This window comes from Salvelinus sp. IW2-2015, linkage group LG22 (assembly GCF_002910315.2).
Source record: "Salvelinus sp. IW2-2015 linkage group LG22, ASM291031v2, whole genome shotgun sequence".
NCBI classification, from domain to species: domain Eukaryota; kingdom Metazoa; phylum Chordata; class Actinopteri; order Salmoniformes; family Salmonidae; genus Salvelinus; species Salvelinus sp. IW2-2015.
In genome coordinates this window covers 9,805,740-9,822,043 of record NC_036862.1, presented here as the reverse complement: position 1 = coordinate 9,822,043, position 16,304 = coordinate 9,805,740, and the positions used below count along the sequence as shown (strand labels likewise).

At 41.3% G+C, this 16,304-nt stretch overlaps 1 protein-coding gene and 1 long non-coding RNA gene across 4 annotated transcripts; one reads left to right on the top strand and one right to left on the bottom strand.

The window, feature by feature from the left end:
- Nucleotides 1–1,406: 1,406 nt before the first annotated feature.
- On the bottom strand, nt 1,407–7,323 carry LOC111949451 (calpain small subunit 1). 2 transcript variants are annotated; one of them, XM_023966651.2, is made up of 11 exons: nt 7,233–7,323; nt 6,303–6,374; nt 6,143–6,179; nt 4,885–4,977; nt 3,429–3,486; nt 3,212–3,276; nt 3,037–3,105; nt 2,350–2,428; nt 2,063–2,179; nt 1,897–1,955; nt 1,407–1,752 (listed from the first exon to the last, which is right to left on the bottom strand). In XM_023966651.2, the coding sequence occupies exons 2-11, from the start codon at nt 6,347–6,349 to the stop codon at nt 1,726–1,728; spliced, it is 651 nt and encodes a 216-aa protein (XP_023822419.1). In that variant the 5' UTR covers nt 6,350–6,374; nt 7,233–7,323; the 3' UTR covers nt 1,407–1,725. The 2 variants fall into 2 exon arrangements, with proteins under 2 accessions (XP_023822419.1, XP_023822418.1); XM_023966650.2 differs by lacking the exon at nt 7,233–7,323 and adding an exon at nt 6,684–6,837.
- Nucleotides 7,324–7,447: 124 nt separating this feature from the next.
- Nucleotides 7,448–9,532, top strand: LOC111949728 (uncharacterized). Of its 2 annotated transcripts, XR_011473838.1 has the most exons (5): nt 7,448–7,562; nt 8,053–8,123; nt 8,454–8,545; nt 8,790–8,909; nt 9,475–9,532. It is a non-coding gene; the product is annotated as an uncharacterized lncRNA (long non-coding RNA). The 2 variants fall into 2 exon arrangements; XR_011473837.1 differs by having other exon boundaries at nt 7,448–8,123.
- The last annotated feature ends 6,772 nt before the right edge of the window (nt 9,533–16,304 follow it).

Below are 16,304 nucleotides of genomic sequence, written 5' to 3'. Positions count from 1 at the left end.
ACGTAATATTTTTTTCAAAAACTTTCTTGAAATGTTTTTTTTTATACCTAAAGGGGTACTAAAATTCAAAACCAAATGGCTAAATGATGCATGGTATGAGCATCTTAAAACAATTCCATGTCAGCTTACTTATTTATTAACGTTTCGACCCTTAGGTCTTCATCAGGCATCCATAGACCTAAAGGTCGAAACGTTGTTAATAAATATCATCTGGGAGCATGAGCAGCAGTGTGCAGCTTTTTCCTTTCTGTTTTCCATGAGTTCGCCTACAACTCCAGCACCTGAGGAAAGAACCTGGATGTGCGTATGTTCTTCAGCCTTTGTACACAGCTTACTTATTTAGCCATACTTTGTAACTATTTTAGGCTATAAATAAATAGATAAACAGTGTCAAAGCGAATAAATAAATAGATAAACCGTGTTGATGCGATGGGTCAAGCTTAGCCTCCACATAGCCTATATTATAATATAAAAAGCACCTACGTCTATAAAGTTATAAACACTGTTAAATCGCCTATAAACTTACCTTTAACTTACTGTATATGAGTGGTCGTGTTTGCCTCGACTTTGCCCAACAATCCACTGGAACATCCGTCACCTGTTTGTTCATTGATCTACCCGGTCCCTCAGCATCATCTCGAAGGTTTTTGTTCCTGCCTTCCAGGTCCGCTCTGCCCCAAGGTAAGTCCGATGACACGCCCCGATGACCACCCGCTCACCCAATTGGTGGCTGACTTCGACCTTACGCCCTGACGAGTGGTGTCTCATTTAATTGTCTCTAGTCGTTCCTCCGCGATCACGCCTCCTTGAACAGCCGCTTTCTCCTTGCTCTGGAAACAGCCCGGGTACCTGTGCTTGGCATCAGCCGCTGTTCGTGTGCTTCTCCTTTTGCCCATGCAGTGTGTAAATAAAATTAATAGGCAGCCAAGCGTAGGCTATTAGCAGTAGTGGAAAAAGTACCCAATTGCCATACTTGAGTAAAAGTAAAGATTCCTCAATAGAAAATTACTAAAATAAAAGTGAAAGTCACCCAGTAAAATAGTACTTGAGTAAAAGTCTAAAAGTATTTGGTTTTAAATAGACTTAAGTATCAAAAGTATAAAATTAAAATAATTTCAAATTGCTTATATTAAGCAAACCAGATACCCCAAAAAACGACTTAAGTAAAAATACTTTAAAGTATTACTTAAGTACTTTCCACCACTGGCTATTAGTCAGCAGAGGTGGAAGTTAAGAGAGGGGCTGATGAATAACAATCAACTTTATTAATGAATTGGTTTGTAAAAGTCTGTGAAATTACTACAATAACACAAAAATATTAGTCATTTACAAACACATGAGAGAACATTTATTTAATGAGCAAAAGCAGAACATAGAAATTGTAATAAATGAGATAGCTGCAAGTATTAGGTAATATGGCCCCCTTTATTGAGCACTAGAATGTATATATTACATTACATAGCAGTATGGAATGTTTGACCAAAAGTGTGTTGCCAGAAAAAAGGAAAACAAAAAACTTTAAAATATTTGGACTATAGAAAGGTAGTAAAGTAAACGTGTGCTTCCTGGTGTTTCTGCAATGCTGCCATCTAGTGATAACTTGAATGAACATTCATGACAATGACGTATGAACATCTGTAAAACAATAATAACAATGGTAATATAAAATAAAAATCTTAAATGAGAGAGATTAATGAAGGCTTTTTGTAGGCTTTCCCTGATGTTTTAAGAGTACATGGTCAACTGAAGCCACTGCGGAGAAAGCAGAACACAATAAGAGGTGTGGTTATTTAGGTCTAATTTCAGTTCCTATATCCAGTCATTAATCTTAAAAATGGTCCCTAATCCTAAACACAACATTTAAATTCAAAGAGCAAATAGTGAAAACTAATTTACCTCCTGGATGTTGACMTTGATYYTTCCATRATCATCTTTGTCCAGAGTCTTGAAAGCTCCTGAAAATGCACAAAACACTATTACTGAAGGGCAATGAAAAGGAAAAAGTCTGAAATCAAGAACATAATCGGACTGAACAGGGGAGCATTGAGGATCAGTCACTTACGACACATAGCGTCCAGTCTGACCAGGCACCCAATGAAGTTGTCAAAGTCCATGTTGCCCTGTTCATCACTGTACCTGCGGACCATCAACTGGAAGAGCTGGTCGTTGAGAGGGAAGCCTGCACACAGACATAACAGGAGAGAGACACCAATGAGACCAAACACATATATGCAGGAACAAGCTAGCTTTCATCAATTGTCATGGCTGTTTGTTGTCATTGTTATAAGGGCCTTATGATGTCAAAGATATGCAATTCCATGTTCCAGTTCTCATGATCTCTGAGCTCACCTGCAGCTTTGAAGGTAGCGGGAAGCTCGTTTGAGGAGATGAGCCCTGAGCGGTCTGCGTCATTTGATATGTAAATGCACTGAATCATAGCGGAAATAAAGTTACACCGAGAGGTCAAAGTTCATCAAATCAAACTTTTTGTCACCGGCGCCGAATACAACAAGTGTAGACCTTACCGTGAAATGCTTACTTACAAGCCCTTAACCAACAGTGCAGTTCAAGAAGAGTTAAAAAAGTATTTACAAAAAATATATATTTTTAAATTAAATAATAAAAAGTAACAACGAGGCTATATACAGGGGGTACCGGTACCAAGTCAGTGTGCGGGTGGTTCAGGTTAGTCAAGGTAATTTGTACATGTAGGTAGGGGTGAAGTGACTATGTATAGATAATAAACAGCGAGTAACAGCAGTGTACAAAACAAATGGAAGGGGGGGGTCAATGTAATAGTCCGGTGACCATAGCACCTTTTATTAAGAGTGTATTAACATAACATTTATAAAACAACATTCTTACATTATTGGCGTAAGAGGACTGTTGGAAGTTGTAGGTGGTTTTATATGAATTTCTTGCAAAGACATGTAAATCATTTCTAGCTCAAGGCAAACGTTTCACAGAAATGTCCATCATTACACAATTGTTAATATAGTGCCAATTGTCAAAATGTAACAAGAGGACTGAACTCACCTGCCATTTCTTGATGTTGTTCCATAAAAACTTGAACTCATGGAAACCTAGCTTTCCTGTGCTGTCGCTCTGTGTGCTCGTGGTTAAGGTAAAACTTAATATGAACTACTCTGATAATATAGTATAGTGTAGTATAGTCCTCCATCCTAATACAGACACTGATGTGGAAGGATACGTCCATGACAGCCACCATGCTCCTGCATGACTCGATGCTAAAGCCATCAGTTTTCAGGTCAGTACCTGAAATGAACACAGACAGACCACTCCTTCACTACAACACAGAAAACCATTCCATGGAACCAGTCTTGATCTTAGACTCCATTATGTGTGCAAGAGGTGTACAAAGACAAATATAGACACAAGCATGGTGTTTGTGTAAGAATAGGACTCACGTTTTGCAATGATCCTGTTGAGGATGTTCATCAGTTCAGTGGGGCTCACCTCCATGTCCTATAATACACAGATAGATACACAAGTAAATCCTCATACGTTGTAAATGCCTACATGTATTTGGGTCACAACCCAGCTCATAAAACGATAAGGACACTGAGAATACTTTAATGAACAGATGTTTTAGGAGTACAATCATGGACCAAATACATAGTTCTCTCTGTATTTGTGTGTGACATATTAGAACAACCTAAGTCATTGTATCAACTTTCAGCAGACACATTTGCAGCAGGTATATCTTCAGGTTTCATTCCATATGAATCTTGTGTTCCCTCCCCTTATGAGTAAGGCCTCAATGAGTTCGGGCTAGTCATCAGTTTAAAGTCGATCTTTGCCAGCTGAGCCTACCAGTAGAACATGTATCCACCCCCATCTATGACTCACACAATCTACAACCCCACAAACCTAACCAGGCAAGAGAGCCGCCCTGTCAGACAATGGTAGGAAGCACATAGAGGAACCAGTCCCTCTTCTTGTCAGTGGAATCAACCAGGGTTGGGTTGTCAGCAAACCATATCCCCAGTCTCTTACTCCACCACTGCCTGGTCCAACAGCAATGAATCATTGTGAGCAACCAGGCACCCAATGAAGTTGTCAAACTCCATGATGCAGTGTTCGTCACAGGAAGGAAATGTCTGTGGAGCCCTGGGCTTAGTGACCATAACCAATGGGGCGGAATCAATGATTTAAGCCAACCGGAGCTCTTTACTGTACTCTTCCAAAAGGCTTCTATTAGTTGGCACCAGTGCATGACGGACAGCACATTTGAAGCCTCAAATTCACCATGTCTGGGTAGATGGTTGAACCACATTCTGAAGACTGGCTCCAGATAAAGCAGGGTGAATGAGTGGAGGGGAGGGGTTTGGAATGCAAACAAGACTTAACTGGGATACAAGAGGCAACAACAGGGTTACACTGATTGTGCCAGTGTATCATCAGCCCAAAAATGAAATACCATCCATGCCATGCATAGTTGGCTGCACCTACAAAAGATAATACACCAGAAACAAATACTGTAACTTAATTAACACTGGTCGTTGGTCTGCACTATATTACAATAAACCACTAACAGTGGGTTAATGTAAATCATTTTAACAACTGTGTGTTGCCCTTGTGGAAACCCACATAATGAAACAGCCACTTTAAAACATTCAACAACAGGCCTGGTTATACAATGACACACTTATGGAAACTGAATTTGATGGACGAAAGCCTAAGATGAACTTCTCTCAATGACTCATAGCTAGAATCAAGAGAATCAAGAGGCACTCTTGACTTGACTTATCTGGGCTCTTTACTTCTCTGAATAGTATAGGAAAGGACAGTAGGTTTGGAGGTGAATAGGATAAGATATGATAGTAGTAGGAGTGCATAAGTTGACAAACAATAACTACTTACATCCCCAGCGAGTTGCTGGAACACCTTGCGGAACTGTCTCTCCTCGTCGTTCTCATTCTGCTCCGCGTAGGCCAGAGGTCTGCGTGGTGGGGGCTAGGACACAAACACAGACCAGGTTCTGTTAACACTAACACTCACAGCCCTCTTCACTGTGGTCTGGCATGCAGGACAGCAACAGTTGTGGCTCATTTGCTCAAAAGAGTAGTGTTTACTTCTAAAACTTTCCTGTCGGCAATGAGTGCACTATCATAAGACTAACATAAGACAACCCCCTTGGGTTGTGCCGTGGCGGAGATCTTTGTGGGCTATACTCTGCCTTGTATCAGGATGGTAAGTTGGTGGTTGAAGTTATCCCTCTAGTGGTGTGGGGGCTGTGCTTTGGCAAAGTGGGTGGGGTTATATCCTGCCTGTTTGGACCTGTCCGGTGGTATCGTCGGATGGGGCCACAGTATCCTCCGACCCCTCCTGTCTCAGCCTCCAGTATTTACGCTGCAGTAGTTTATGTGTCGGTGGGCTAGGGTCAGTCTGTTAAATCTGGAGTATTTCTCCTGTCTTATCCGGTGTCCTGTGTGAATTTAAGTATGCTCTCTCTAATTCTCTCTTTCTTTTTCTCTTTCTTTCTTTCTCTCTCGGAGGACATAAGCCCTATGACTATGCCTCAGGACTACCTGGCCTGATGACTCCTTGCTGTCCCCAGTCCACCTGGCCGTGCTGCTGCTCCAGTTTCAACTGTTCTGCCTGCGGCTATGGAACCCTGACCTGTTCACCGGATGTGCTACCTGTCCCAGACCTGCTGTTTTCAACTCTCTAGAGACAGCAGGAGCAGTAGAGATACTCTGAATGATCGGCTATGAAAAGCCTACTGACATTTACTCCTGAGGTGCTGACCTGTTGCACCCTCGACAACCACTGTGACTATTATTATTTGACCCTGCTGGTCATCTATGAACATTTGAACACCTTGGCCATGTTCTGTTATAATCTCCACCCGGCATAGCCAGAAGAGGACTGGCCACCCCTCATAGCCTGGTTCCTCTCTAGGTTTCTTCCTGGGTTCTGGCCTTTCTAGGGCGTTTTTCCAAGCCACTGTGCTTCTACACCTGCATTGCTTGCTGTTTGGGGTTTTAGGCTGGGTTTCTGTACAGCACTTTGACATATCAGCTGATGTAAGAAGGGCTTTATAAATACATTTGATTGATTGATTGATGATGTTCTGAAATTGTTCTGAAGGAAAATTGGTGCTAAAGGGTTTACTCACAGGATCGGATGGCACAAATTGACCAGGGTCGATGTTGCTGTTGGAGAAAACAAGAAGGACCTATTACTATTTAATAAATGTAATAAATGTCATGAATGAAGTAAGTATACTGACAGTGCTTGTTTGTGTGTGTGTGCGTGTCAAAAGGAGCCAGGCCTACCTCACAACATCCAGGATGCCACCAATGAGTCTTTTGGCCAGAAACATCTTGATGAGGGACAGAGGCGAAAATCTACAAAAGGAGTCAAGAGAGAAAAAATGATAAGAGTTCGATCATCAAACATCTGATCGATTAAACAAAAAGGCGACAAGAGCGAAAACAAGCCATAATACAGTATGTCCGGCTGTAATAAATGTGTTATTGGTGTTGAGGCTCCAACTGAAAACTTTACTCCCTGGCCTGTATTGGTAAGTAGCACAAACACTATAACCTCTGCAGCAGATGTCAAAAGTGACGAAGAAGACAAAACAAACCAACGTAAAACGGTCTGATAAACTTGTGAAGGCAATCTGATTCCATTAAATTGACATTAATACTTACAGCGACTAAATGCGTTGCTGAAGTCGGCAGATACTGAAGTGACGGCACTCCTTTTTGGTACAAACCCAATTCCGCAAGGAGTTATTTTTCAATGCATCAGAGCTCCACACCCCTGCCCAATAGAGAAGTGCGCACCATAGGGGAGAGACAGGTCGGAATGACTCTGGGTCCTATAACCCGTCGATTTATGTCAAGAATAACTGGCATTTCCCTATTGATGATATTACGGACGATGAGACTAATTCCGAGGACACTTTTACAACACTTGTATTATGTTTGAGTCACATAGATTTAAAATAATGATCAATTGAGGGTACAAGGCCTAATGTTCATTGCATTAACTGATGCTGTTTTACAAAACAATGGCATAAGATTTCATGTCCTAATAAATGTTTTTTTAGAATGGCATTTTTCCTTTCGAACTAAAGACCTATTTGCATCACCTACAACTTGCATGCAATGTAACGTTAGATGTCTGAAACGAGGGGACACATTTGAAAACGAAGAAGCTACGCTGTGTGATCTTGTCCAATAAGAAAGTACATTCACCTTCCCAAGTTGAAAACGTTTTCTCCGGTTTGGTGTCCACGGAAAACCGCCTACACTGTGATGTCAGACAAAGGACCCAGGCAGGATGCAGGAACCCTCGGGAAGTTGTAGCTGTGGATTCGTCCTGGTACAAATGGCGAACGCCATGAAAACAGTGTTGTTGACAACGCACAAGACAAGACAACGTAGACTGTTCACGTTTAAGATCCATTTACCCGGCTCTGACACTGCATTTAACGGGCGTGTAAAGTGAATACAAATGAATAAAAATAGCACTTTTATTATGCTATCAAAGCATCATATGTAGCCTAGATAGGCTATGCTATCTTGGTAAGAACATTGTTTAGTTCAGCCAGATTAATCTATTTCAACAGTTGATATGCTGTCGCAATCTACAGAATGAAGCATTGAGACAATACTTGCCTTCGTTTTACGCACCGTGCACCATTCTGCCGACAATGTAACATTGTAACCGCTTCCACTGTATTATACGCAATGTAACACTATCATTCTCCCTTGATTAGGCCGGACAAATTATCCTTATTTTTTTTTACTCTATCAGTGTTAGTCAATATGGGTTTGTTTCACGACTAGTCAATACAAGTAATAAATAGTAAGTGATCCGATCCATTCATTCATAGACTTCCTGCCCCTGGGCAAATATTGAATCTTGGCTCACCATCATGCTTACCTACGTTCCAACTATTCAGCTATTTTGTTCAGATCATTTAAAACCCAACAGGTTTTTAATCAGAATATTGACTATCTAAATGTTGTCAAAATCTATTGCAGTACTCACATGTTTTACATTTTTTCACAGCTTGTGTTACAGGAAACTTTTTTCCCTCTTCACCAAGACAATGTTTAACAATACTGTCATTCAGCTGAAATGTAAGTAGGCGATAACCTCGTTTATGTTCCTGAAAGTTAGGATAAAACTCAGTTATTTACTGAACCTTGTAGAATATCATATAGCAAGAACATGATTGCCCCTTCCTATGACTAGAATTGTAGGATGGTATACTGTCAATGCAGGATATTTGTATAATAGCATTACTGTATACAATAAGCTACTTTATTGTGTCTACAGTAAGAGCATGGGGAGGAAGTTGTTGGGGGAGGAAGTAGTAGCCTCTAGCCCTGACTCTGGCCCTCAGACAGGAACAGATCTGGAGAGAGCTCTGTGACTAAGTTGTTTTCATAAGATGTCTGCTGTTTCAGGGTTGACAGAACACTGTGAACCTCCGGTAAAACTCAACATCTCCTGGTACCTAAGGAGCTCCCGCTGCTTCTACTAGGTATTCGGTTTCGACGTAAGCTCCTCTCTCTCATTTAGAAACTAACTGCACTCTGAATGTGCTCATTCAGGCTGTTGTATTCCATAAACTCTCCAGCTTTTCCTTTTTTCAGCTTGTTCCTTGTTCTCAATTTAACAATAGGAAATGCAAGATTTAGGGTCTCGATAGGGAGAGCAGTGTCATTCATGTTTTTTGACTGTATAGACAGTGTGGTTTGTGCAAATACTTATTAACTTTATCATACCTGCTTGATTTGCAGCCTCTGAAGGCAGGGAGCTACTTCAGAACGACAGCTTTGAAACAGGAAGGAGGCAGTGGGTTCTATGTGTTTTATCAGTACCCTGCCATTGAGTGCAAACAGCACATGACTCACAGTGAGGTACAGTATATGGCAATGGGGGGTCTTATAAGAAAGCATTGTGGCACTTTATTTTACGGTACCTCAGAAATATCCCTGCATTTACATGATCAAATATTAATTACACAGTAGTGTTACATGCCAGACTCTACAGCTATGCCATATAATGCAATATTCAGAGATACACGTCTGGTTTTGTGAGATTAATAACACAGCAATGACCTTCTTTGGTTCTAAATAAGATAACTTCACTAGTAGCTAACTTCCTATTAAATGGCAAGTAGAACTAGTGGGATCTGTATAGTGAAATAAAGTGAGGGAAAAAGCATACTGCAAACAGCACAACGGTGAAACAAATACCACAACCTCATATGTTCCACCTCACTCTTTCATGTTGTCTTCCTGAGTTTCTTTGTTCACAAAAGTGTGACCTAAATATAGCAGCTCGTAGCTGATCATTAGGAAGTGCTTGTAATTCTGAATAAGTGTTTTCGTACAGTGCAGCTCATGGCGAGGCTATGTTATGGAGTAGTTCATGGCGTATCATTGTCTAATGGTTGCTACTCTGCTTTGTTTTCTGTAACAGTTCTTTCTCAACAGATTTGAGGAGCCGACTAGGCTTTCTGAGCAAGTTCAAGAACAGGTGAGTGTCCTAAAGCAGACAGGTTTTGCGTACAAATCCTTCTATATACATACACCTTTTATTTTAGATTAGATACACATGATATGTTTTGTTTGAAAAGTTCACAATAGAGCATGCAGTTGCATATAGTAGCTAGGGTTGCACATTTTGGGGAATATTCAGAGGTGGAAACTTTCCGTGGGAATTAACGGGAAAATACAGCTGAAGTCGGAAGTTTACATACACTTAGGTTGGAGTCATTAAAACTAGTTTTTCAACCACTCCATACATTTATTGTTAACAAACTATGGTTTTGGCAAGTCGGTTAGGACATGTACTTTGTGCATGACACAAGTATTTTTTCCAACAATTGTTTACAGACAGATTATTTCACTTATAATTCACTGTATCACAATTCCAGTGGGTCAGAAGTTTACATAAAATAAGTTGACTGTGCCTTTAAACAGCTTGGGGAAATTCCATAAAATGATGTCATGGCTTTAGAAGGTTCTGATAGGCTAATTTACATAATTTGAGTCAATTGGAGGTGTACCTGTGGATGTATTTCAAGGCCTACCTTCAAACTCAGTGCCTCTGCTTGACATCATGGGAAAATCAAAAGAAATCAGCCAAGACCTCAGAAACAAATTGTAGACCTCCACAATTCTGGATCATCCTTGGGAGCAATTTCCAAATGCCTGAAGGTACCATGTTCATCTGTACATATTGTATGCAAGTATAAACACCATGGGACCACGCAGCCGTCATACCGCTCAGGAAGGAGACGCATTCTGTCTCCTAGATATGAATGTACTTTGGTGCCAAAAGTGCAAATCAATCCCAGAACAACAGCAAAGGACCTCGTGAAGATGCTGGAGGAAATAGGTACAAAAGTATCTATATCCACAGTAAAACGAGTCCTATATCAACAACCTAAAGGTCCGCTCAGCAAGGAGGAATCATCAAATCAAATCAAATTATTTATATAGCCCTTCGTACATCAGCTGATATCTCAAAGTGCTGTACAGAAACCCAGCCTAAACACAAACAGCAAGCATGCAGGTGTAGAAGCACGGTGGCTAGGAAAAACTCCCTAGAAAGGCCAAAACCTAGGAAGAAACCTAGAGAGGAACCAGGCTATGAGGGGTGGCCAGTCCTCTTCTGGCTGTGCCGGGTGGAGATTATAACAGAACATGGCCAAGATGTTCAAATGTTCATAATGACCAGCAGGGTCAAATAATAATAATCACAGTAGTTGTCGAGAGTGCAGCAAGTCAGCACCTCAGGAGTAAATGTCAGTTGGCTTTTCATAGCGATCATTAAGAGTATCTCTACCGCTCCTGCGGTCTCTAGAAAGTTGAAAACAGCAGGTCTGGGACAGGTCTGGGACAAGAAGCCACTGTTCAAAAAAGCCAGACTACGGTTTGCAACTGCACATGGGGACAAAAGATCGTACTTTTGGGAGAAATGTCCTCTGGTCTGATTAAACAAAAATAGAACTGTTTGCCAATAATGACCATTGTCATGTTTGGAGGAAAAAGGGGGAGGCTTTCAAGCCGAAGAACACCATCCCAACCGTGAAGCACGAGGGTGGCAGCATCATGTTGTGGGGGTTCTTTGCTCCAGAAGGGACTGTTGCACTTCACAAAATAGATGGTATCGTGAGGTGGGAAATTATGTGGATATATTGAAGCAACATCTCAAGACATCAGCCAGGAAGTTAAAGCTTGGTCGCAAATGGGTCTTCCAAATGGACAAAGACCCAAGCATACTTCCAAAGTTGTGGGCAAAATGGCTTAAGGACAACAAAGTCAAGTATTGGAGTGGCCATCACAAAGCCCTGACCTCAATCCTATAGAAAAGTGTGGGTCGAACTGAAAACGCGTGTGCGAGCAAGGAGGCCTACAAACTGACTCAGTTAAACTAGCTCTGTCAGGAGGATGGGCCAAATTACCAACTTATTGTGGGAAGCTGGTGGAAGGCTACCCGAAACGTTTGACCAATCTAAACAATTTAAAGGCAATGCTACCAAATACTAATTGAGTGTATGTAAACTTCTGACCCACTGGGAATGTGATGAAAGAAATAAAAGCTGAAATAAATCATTCTGTCTTCTATTATTCTGACATTTCACATTTTTAAAATAAAGTAGTGATCCTAACTGACATAAAACAGGGATTGTGAAAAACGGAGTTTAAATGTATTTGGCTAAGGTGTATGTAAACCTCTGACTTCAACTGTATGCAAATTAATATTAATACCATTTAAATGTAGATGTTTTTTGCATTGGATATATTGACCATATCATATGGTCAGAAAGATAAACCTTTTACCTTATAAGTAGACATAATTGCAAATGATTAAATCCTTCCAATAGAAATAATAAAAACAATTTAGTTACGAATTGAACTTTTATTAAATCAGTTGACTCTTCACATGTGAGGATTTCACTGAACAACAAAAGAAAGGGAATATTGAATGATCCCCAATGATCCATCGCATCTCCCAAAAACATTTTCAACATACGTCTGTAAACTAAAGCTTTGGTTGTTTTCCTCTTAGGCTTCCATGTCTTCTCCCTGGACCTCCTCAATGTCCACCTCTTGAACATCAGACTCTGAGGCCTCATCTTCACTGTCACTTTCCCACCTTGTTGAGGATGGATTGTTGTCAGGCTCAAAAAGCCTCAAATTGGTGGCCATCCGGGCAAATTTTTCAACCCTTGTATAGGTCAGCCTGTTGCGTGCTTTGGAGTGTGTGTTCCCGAACAAGGACCAGTTGCGCTCTGAGGCGGCTGATGTTGGTGGGATTTGGAGGATGATGGAGGCAACAGGGGAAAGAGTCTCTGATCCACAAAGTCCCTTCAAACAGGTGGCGGATGAGATATCTTGGCACGACTGCCATATTGCATCTCCATCCCAAAGCCCTTGCTTGGAAGTGTACTTTGCCAGACTGCAAAGAACCTTGCCCTCATCCAGGCCAAGGTGGCGAGACACGGTAGTGATGACACCATAGGCCTTGTTGATCTCTACACCAGACAGGATGCTCTTGCCAGCATACTTGGGGTCCAACATGTATGCTGCGTAGATTGCTGCTATACCTTGATGGCCCTTCACATACCTAACGATTTCCTTCCTCCACTGTTTTCAATGCCATGATGTCATTGAGCAGATTCAATGCATGAGCAGCACAGCCAATGGGTATGATGTGAGGGTAGGACTCCTCCACTTTAGACCAAGCAGCCTTCATGTTCGCAGCATTGCCTGTCACCAGTGCAAATACCTTCTGTGGTCCAAGGTCATTGATGACTGCCTTCAGCTCATCTGCAATGTAGAGACCGGTGTGTCTGTTGTCCCTTGTGTCTGTGCTTTTGTAAAGTACTGGTTGAGGGGTGGAGATGATGTAGTTAATAATTCCTTGCACACGAACATTCGACGGCCCATCAGAGAAGATTGCAATACAGTCTGCTTTCTCTATGATTTGCTTGACATTTACTTGAACTCTGTTGAACTCTGCATCTAGCAAATTAGTAGATAAAGCATGTCTGGTTGGAGGGGTGTATGCTGGGCGAAGAACATTCAGAAATCTCTTCCAATACACATTGCATTTGAGCCTCAGAGGTGAACCAGTTGCATACACAGCTCGAGCAAGACATTCATCAGCATTTCTCTGACTACGTTCCTCCATTGGGTAAAAGTAATGTCTGATTCCAGGAGGTCCATGAGCTGTTGCTATCGATAAAGGTGTCTGATTCATCATTTTCACCTCGAATATAAGTAGAGGGACTTTTGTCAGAGGTCGCTTGTTGTGAGCGCTGAGGGAACTTTATGCACTTGGCCAGATGATTCTGCATCTTTGTTGCATTCTTCACATATGATTTGGCACAGTATTTGCAAATGTACACAGCTTTTACTTCTACATTAGCTGCAGTGAAATGTCTCCACACATCAGATAGTGCCCGTGGCATTTTCCTGTAAAGATTAGGAAAAAAATTGTAAAAAAAAACAAAATACAATTCCATGTATGTAACGTTCGTTCTTCTCTTCTGAGGAGGAGCATGGATCGGACCAATATGCAGCGTAGGTTGAATTCATAATGATTTATTTAAAGACGAACACGAAGCACACTTGAACAACTACAAAATAACAAACGACGTAAACAGACCTGAACATGAGAACTTACAGACAACGAAGAACGCAGGAACAAACTAACAAACGAAACAGTCCCGTGTGGCACAAACACTGACACAGGAACAATCACCCACAAACAAACGGTGTGAACAGCCTACCTTAATATGGTTCTCAATCAGAGGAAACCTAAAACACCTGCCCCTGATTGAGAACCATATCAGGCTAATTAACAATGAACCTAAACATAGAAACACATAACATAGAATGCCCACCCCAACTCACGCCCTGACCATACTAAACAAATACAAAAACAAGGGAAAACAGGTCAGGAACGTGACAATGTACAGATAAATAGTTAAGCAGTTAGATTAAACAACTCCTTTGTAAGATAAATGTTTTAAAATGAAACATGTATAGAAACAGTTGAATTAACACTCCTCAGTTAGCAGGCTCAAGTAAGCTAAAACCCACATGTTAGCAAAAACTAACTAGCAGAAATTGTAAACAAGTTAGAAATGATTGAAACACTTTGCAGTAGGCTACTATTTACTAGTTAACAAAAAATAATGTATGTCATATAAAATATATTCACCCCACCCAGTATTGTAATCAAAACTTGATTACTTGATTACTGTCCTTGGGTCAGACAGTGTAGTAGTGTGGGCTCAATAGCATCTCATTAGTGTGTAAGATCTTGAGAATCAGCTGTACATGTGATGGAAGAGTGCACTGTGCATGCAGAGGATTGCAATTCCATTGAATTGGGGATAGTTTAACCAAAATATGCCACAAGACCTAGAATTGCCTTATGTGTATCCAACAAAAAAGGTTCACTGTTATAAGCTAACTTTTTTGTGGCAAAATTCTAAGCAAAATACTTCGAATTTTCCCCGGGCCCTGAACTGTCCATGGAAATTCCAGAAATGTACCGGAAAGTTTGCGACCCTTTGCCAACCCTTAATAGCTAACCACAGTAATCACGCTAGGTGGTCATTGGCAATGACTGCTCTTTTACTCCGCCCTTGTTTTAGCCTGTCACTGTCAGGACAATAGGGATTGAGGAAATGGAGCGGCTGAGGAGTCCAAAAGGAGGTAAATCACGAAACTCAAACATCTCAGTGATATTCAAATGCAAATATATGCTAGTGTATGGAATATGTAGATGTATTGGTGAATAAGGCGATTGGGTCCCTGTGATTTCCCAGCCTATGCAAAGGGCCAGGGAAATCAGCTTATCATTAATCAGTTCTTCTGCTCTTTTTAGGCGGTTGCTGTCAAAGCAGAGGCAGCTGTGGCAGCAGGCAAAGCTTCCAGCCCCGCGTGCAAAGAAAGGAAGTTGGTGAGTGGTTTCCTTTGTCCCCGTAAGAACCATGGCCAGAATGAAGATACAGTTGAAGTCGGAAGTTTCCATATACAACCTTTAGCACAAATATATTTAAACTTCAGTTTTGTTTCACATTCCTGATATTTAATCCTAGTAAGCATTCCCTGTTTAGGTCAGCTTAGGATCACCACTTTATTTTAAGAATGTGAAGTGTCGAGAAGTAATAGTAAGAGAATTGAGTTTTTTCAGCTTTTTTGTATTTCTTCCATCACATTCCAGTGGGTCAGAAGTTTACATACACCTCAATTATGCTATTTGGTAGCATTGCCTTTAACATGGTGTTAACTTTGGGTCAAACGTTTCGGTAGCTTCCACCAGGGCTTCCCGAAATAAGTTGGGTTGTAATTTTTGGTCCATTCCTTGCCTGACAGAAGTGGCTGTCAACTTGGGCTCAGGTGTGTTGCTAGACCTCCTTGCTTCGCTACACGCTGCGTTTTCGAGTTTTCTGGCCCAACAAAATTGTTTCATATAGGATTGAGGTCAGGGCTTTGTGATGGCGCACTCCAATACTTGACTTTTTGTTGTCCTTCAAGCCATTTTGGGCTGACACTTTGGAAGTATGCTTGGGGCATTGTCCATTCTGGAAGACGCCCATTTTTGCACCAAGCTTTAACTTCTGACTGATGTCTTGAGAGTTTGCTTCAATATCCACATAATTTCCCACCTCATGTGCCATCTATTTTGTGAAGTGCACAAGCTCCTCCTGCAGCAAAGCAACAACACAAGCCATCCTCGTGCTTCACTGTTGGATGGTGTTCTTCAGCTTGCAAGCATCCCCCTTTTTCCTCCAAACATAACGATGATCACAATGGCCAAACAGTTCTATTTTTGTTTCATCAGATCAGAGGACATTTCTCCAAAAAGTATGATCTTTGTCCCCATGTGCAGTTGCAAACCGTAGTCTGGCTTTTTTATGGCGGTTTTGGAGCAGTGGCTTCTTCCTTGCTGAGCGGCCCTTTCAGGTTATGTCGATATAGGACTTGTTTACTGTGGACATAGTACTTTTGTCTCTGTTTCCTCGCAGCATCTTCAAAAGGTCCTTTGCTGTTGTTCTGGGATTGATTTGCACTTTTCGCTCACCAAAGTACGTTCATCTCTAGGAGACAGAACGCGTCTCCTTCCTGAACGGTATGACGGCTGTGTGGTTCCATGGTGTTTATTCTTGCATACAATTGTTTGTAAGAGTAACGTGGTACCTTCAGGCGTTTGGAATTGCTCCCAAGGATGAACCAGACTTGTGGAGGTCTACAATTTTTTTCTGAGGTCTTGGCTGATTTCTT